At 30.6% G+C, this 6,000-nt stretch overlaps 1 protein-coding gene across 2 annotated transcripts in view; it reads right to left on the bottom strand.

Moving 5' to 3' along the window:
• Positions 1-357: 357 nt before the first annotated feature.
• Positions 358-6,000, bottom strand: part of LOC132706309 (probable cytochrome P450 6a23) — a 94,773-nt gene continuing 89,130 nt past the window's right edge. For both annotated transcript variants that reach the window (XM_060677576.1, XM_060677577.1), the window contains one exon: positions 358-632. In XM_060677576.1, coding sequence (XP_060533559.1) covers positions 469-632 — 164 coding nt within the window. In that variant the 3' untranslated portion in view covers positions 358-468. The remainder of the gene's footprint in view (positions 633-6,000) is intronic.

Genomic DNA, 6,000 nt, shown 5'->3' with positions numbered 1-6,000 from the left:
AATATATTGTGTTTCCCTAAAATAGGTTTTTTGCCTATTTTCCTAATTTCCTAATTGCCTAATCTTCAAGTTGTTTTATTCTAAGTTTGATGAAATAGCTTTTTTGTGATTATCCGTTAGTGGTATCAACTCAATCGCTGCTCATAGACCGGAACCTATCTAAAAAACCGTTTCTAAAAAAATATTAGATGTAAGCCAACGTATTTTTCGGATATATACTACAAAGAAAAAAAAGTTGCATTAAAAATGGAATATTCTTATCTGAATATGAATCTGAAGAATATTTTAGAACATATATACCGATTTTCTATGAAATGGTGAATGCCCGTCGCCAGGTCGCGCGTCTATGATATTTAAATAATATCATTTTTTTGAAAATAAAGTTTGAGCTAAGATGAATTAACAACCAATTCAAGAAAGGAAGGAAGGAAGAAAGGAAATATAAACGACCGCAATCAAGTTACTCCATTAGATCGTCTTTAATCTGATGTACACCCTCTCCACGGAACTTAACAGCATTGTGTTCGGATCCAATGTCACCGGAATTTTCGTCAAAGGGCCGGTGCAAACCTCAAACTTGTCCAGTATCATAGCGAGACCCAGTTTCACCTCCATTATTCCAAACCTCAGCCCTGCAAAACAATAATCATTCCTAATGTAAAAATATTATCCGTCCGAAGGAGAAACCGCTACAAGCACCAAATTTGCCGGGTCGAAAATCTGATTGAGTTTTGTAAATGCCATAGTCGAACGGACGATAAAATTACCAACAATCACCACTGCGGAAAGAAGCAATTATAATTGCGCTTCCCAAAGTCGATAATTCCAGCAATTTTAGCGTATTTCGATTTGACGTTCACTTTCCAAAGTTCTGAACAGAGTCATGGTGGATCAGACTAGAATTTTTTAAAATTTAAATAATGTATATAAACATTTGGATAAAAGATACATAAAGAAATTTAATTTCTTGATTTTTTTCCAATCCAATATACGGTTTTCGCTTTGAAAAATAAAAACCTCTTCTCTGCATGGTCATAATAATATCGCTAATTTGACAGCATGCAGCGAAATTAGTTTTTATTTTTAAGTGGAACCCGTACCACGGACTAAAAAAAAATAAAAGATCAAATCTTCTCATAAATGAATGAAAGTGTCATTATTCTTTTTAAGGAACTCAGTGGCGTGCCACTGACTGTCTATGCACAAATAATATTTTCGTTAATTAGGTCGCCACTGCACTGGTTAAATCGAGAACTTTGTTTTATTGGAAAAATGAAATATCTATCTAAAACAAAATATTAAGTTAGTTAGTGTATAGACTAGTGTCCTTCAGAAAAAAAAAACAAGAGGACTATTTTTTTTACTTACAGTTTTAATGAAATAACATAACATCCTAACAACAATGATACACGATTCTTATTTAAAAAACAACACTACCTACTATTAATAATTTTTAACAATATTGTTAATAAATTAATTAAAAAAAATTGAAAAAAAAATAGAACAGAAACTAGATAAGTTGTTGAGAGTTTCCTCCCACTTCAGCCCTTTTCCTCATATTGCCGCGCACTATTTGAAGTCTACCTTCAGTATTTCTTATTAAATCGCAGGAAGCTCTTATACCATCCGTCAGCTCTTCTACAGTGTTAACTGAGGACTTTTAAAGTGACTTCCTAAGAAAAAGTCCAAACTATTTAAATCTGGGGGCCTAGGGGGCCATGGTTGAGGTCCGCCGCGACCTACCCAGCGGTTATTAAATGTGTGATTTAAATATTCTCTTACTGCAACACTAAAGTGAGCAGCCATACATGAACCACATTCTGTTCCTAAATAAATATGGTACTAATTATGACCATTTAGCCTTTATAGCAGGCAAAAACGTCCAATTAACTAATTTCTAGCAATTCCAGCCCAAATATTTACCGAAAGCTGTTCTTGATGTTTAAATTGTACAACTGAATGGGGGATTTCATCGAACCAAATATGGTTATTGCGGAAATTTGTGATTACATTTCTGGAAAAGTTAGCTTCATCTATAAATAGTATATCGTGGTCCAAAACAAAGGATAATAAGGAATTTTGTCCAAAAATTATTGTCGAAAATTTCTGGGAAGCAACGTTTGGATTCGTTGTATATGATATGGATACAATAGAAAATGGTGCAAAATTTTCCAAACCTAAACGTGCGAGATACTCAGATTTCCAATTTTTCTAGTACCAAGTTCAGGATTTTCTTCAAAAGAATTTAAAACTACTTCAATCTTCAATTTACATTTGAAGAGGTCCAATGATTCTAATGAGAAAGCGCTCTTGACATAATTGCCTATCTTCAAATAACAATGCTTTCAAATTAATAAAACACGAAGAACTGAATTTAAAAACTAATGTCATTCAATTGTCAAACAATCGCCTTGACGACAGAATTAATAATTCTTACAGACACAGCCTACTACAATGATAAGAAATAATCATAAATATTTCAAAAATACACCTCAGAGTTTACGTACTTCGTATTCGTACGATTTTTTGAATTATTTTATTAAAACAGATACACAATTACTTAAGTAAGAAATAATAATGATCATATTAACGATATTGTTACAACCATGAAGAGAAGAAGTTTTTATTTTTTTGAGCGTAAACCGTACACCAGATTTAAAAAAATCAAGAAATAAACTTTCTTTGGAGATTGTAAGAATATTTCTTATTGTAAGTAATATGTAGTACATGTGCGTCAAATTTCATTAAAATATCTAAAGTTATATTATATATATATTTTATTTTTGAATACTTTACCACTATCTCAAAATATAAAAAAAAATATTTATATAATAAATAAATCAAGATTAATATAATTATTACGTATAACAAAATTTCCAAGGTTTTCTTTTGCTTCGTCCATTTGTATTTGCAGCTCCTTTATTTCCTTTAGGTTGATCGTGTCCAATGTGAGTTCTGGTGGATCGAAGATTGTTTTCTGTTTATGTAGTAGTGAGAGATTCACTTCCGGTAGACGAGTGTCATCAAATCTCAATCGATTAGGGGTATAGGTTCTTAGTTCAGTTTTTCCAATTTGTACTTTGCAAATTGGGGAGGATTCGATAAGGTGGGATCCAAATAATGGAACAGTATTAATGTCGTCATTACATTGTACTGTTGCTATTATCTTCTTAGGTGTCACAATAATCCATTTTCCATTTTGGATTTTAAAAATTTTTATTTCTTCAAGTTGGATTTTAATTGGTTTACGGTTTGTTACATTAGTCTTGTGAGTTATTATTTCCACTGAACAAGGCGGGTGTTCCTTCATATAGGTAATATGTATATTTTTACACATGAACTCATTGTTTAGTAGCTTTACACATTCAGAGTCCATAAATGAGTACATATTTCCACTCAATGCAAGATATGGTTTGATCGGTATATTAACGTAATATTGCAGTTCTTGTTCACAGTTCACTAACTGGTAGCGGATACAACTGGTAATATTGATAAATTTCTGATTCTAGTAGCGGTAGTTCCAAAATAAATGTTATTATTAGTCCTCTAGAGTAGCTTTTTATTTCTATAATTTTTTCAAAATTTAATATATTTTCGATAGATAACTCGAACGGCAGTTGATTTTCCTTTAATTCTTTTTTAATGTTTTTAATTTCTTCGAATAGATCAGACGGATCAATTATCGAATTATGTAAAGTGTTTAATTTGGCAAAACTAATTGCGGTTTCAATTTTCTCAAAAATGTTATATATTAAATTATACATAAAGGTAATTTGATTCATTGCTGCATGTATTTGGAAATACTCATAGTCATTCGTTTGTTCAATGGTTATCTTTTTAATTACTTGATCAATTTGTAATATTTTAGATTTAAGGATAAGTTGGTATTTGATATCGAATTTTTAAATGAGTTCATTGTTTTTTCTAACAGCTTTATTTGATTAATTGAATTGGTTCTTAAATTATTTTGGTTTTCTTGCAGTTGTTTGATTTCTACATCGTATTTTTCCGCGTCAGATTGGTCTAAGTTTCCAGTAATACATTTAATAATTTGGTTTAATAGGCCTCTTTTACTTCTTATAGATAATGGATTGAGTTGACTAATTTGATTTTCAATGCGTTTTTCTAATGTTACAAGAGGGATGACTGAATTAGAATATTCGTGAAGATAATTAGTATTATTTTTAATCTGACTAATTAATATTTTTACTTGGTTATAGATTACATAGAATTCAGCAACAGCTGGGTTTAAATCAAAAATTTGTATAAAGGAGAAATGGTTGGAGGTTATTTTTGCGGTACCTAGTTTATAAGGAAGGATTCCTGGATAGTTGTTCAGGTTGTGGATTTTTACTTCGTTTGCTCCGATGTTTGCGAGCCATCTGGAACAATGTTCATTATTTTAGTTTCGTTAACGTGAGTTATTTCTTTTTTATTTGTTTTTGGGTTTTCTATTTCAATTTTATTATTATCTAGGATTTCTGTTAATATGAATGGTCCAGAAAATTTTTCGTTTAATTTACCTTTTCGGCTTTCGGTGCGCTTATACACTGTTGCGCCAATTTTTATTTCTACTGGAGTTTTGTTTTTGTTAATTTTATCGATCGTTTTTTGTTTTTTTTTTAAAGGGAATCATTATGTACCTTTTCGTAAAGAAGCTTAGTATTTGTTTGATGGTTATTTACGTATTCACAATATATTTGGGAAGGAATTAGGTTCATAGGGTCACGTGTATCAGTGTGGCCTAGTGTTAATTCAAAAGGCGTAAAATTAGTATTTGAGTGTATAGTACTATTATATGCAATGATCGCATAGGGCATAAGTGAAATAATATCGGAATTTTTATCTATTTCCTTCAATAGGCGTAAGTGTTCGATGAGGGTTGAGTGAAAACGTTCGATAGGTGAATTGGATTCGTGGTGACTCGGCGTTGTGAAATGGATTTTAATTTTATGTATTTTTAATAAAGAGTCTAGAACGTCATTTTTAAATTCTGTTCCGTTGTCAGAAACAATTTGTTTTGATATTCCATAGAATGAAAAGAAATGTACTAATTGTTGGCATGCTGAAATCGTAGTTCCAAAATAGGGCAATGCCTGTCCAAAACTTAGAGAATTTGTCAATTATAGTTAAGAATTTTTGTCCGCCGGTAATAAAGGTATCGACGTGTATAATTTCAAATGGTTTAGAGGGTGTTTTTCAGTTAACATTAAAGGTTGATCTGGTGGTTTTCGTTGATATTTTGCTCGCTGGCAAATTTCACATTCGTTAATATATTTTGTAACATCCGACTTTAAGGATTTGCAGTAATAATTATTTTTTAAAAATTTACAAGTTTCTTTTATGCCTCTGTGATTAGTTTTACCTTCATGTTTATATTTAATTAATATATTTCGTTCTTCCGGTTCAACATTATTTATTAATTTTGTGCATTCGATTAGTTTATAATTTTGAAAATGTTGGGCCATTACTTTTTGTACAATTGGTCTTAGTTGTTGAGATAAAAAGCAAATATACGTCTTTTTGTTATTTAAATGTTCTTTGAAGAATTTTGTTAAATTAATTTCTTCTTCTGGAATTGTTGCATGTAATCTATTATTACAGTCGAAGTTTTTAAAGTTACATTTAACATAAGTAGAACACGGAGATTTCTGAAGTATTATCTGAAATGGTTTGTTGTTAATAATTTCATTTAATATAGGTATTCCTTGCAAAGATTCGTCAGTATTTGTACTATGTATTGTATTTTCAAAAGCCGGTCTTAAAAGTTTGTTTTGGAGAATGATTATTTTTGGGCTCCTAGGACGTTTATTTTCTATTTCTTCGAGTGTTTTCGAAATTTCATTTGAGTCTAATTTATTCGGATCGAAATCGTTGTTTAGAAATTTGTTAATAGCAAGATCAATATCTCCAGGATTATTATAAATAGAGTCGGTTTCTAAAGCATTTAATTTTATTCGTGACAAGGCGTCCGCATTTATGTTTTGTTTACCATTTTTA

This window comes from Cylas formicarius, unplaced genomic scaffold (assembly GCF_029955315.1).
Source record: "Cylas formicarius isolate icCylForm1 unplaced genomic scaffold, icCylForm1.1 PGA_scaffold_8__14_contigs__length_24414737, whole genome shotgun sequence".
NCBI lineage: Eukaryota > Metazoa > Arthropoda > Insecta > Coleoptera > Brentidae > Cylas > Cylas formicarius.
Note: the sequence above shows the minus strand (reverse complement) of the source record. Positions and strands in the feature narration are given on the sequence as shown.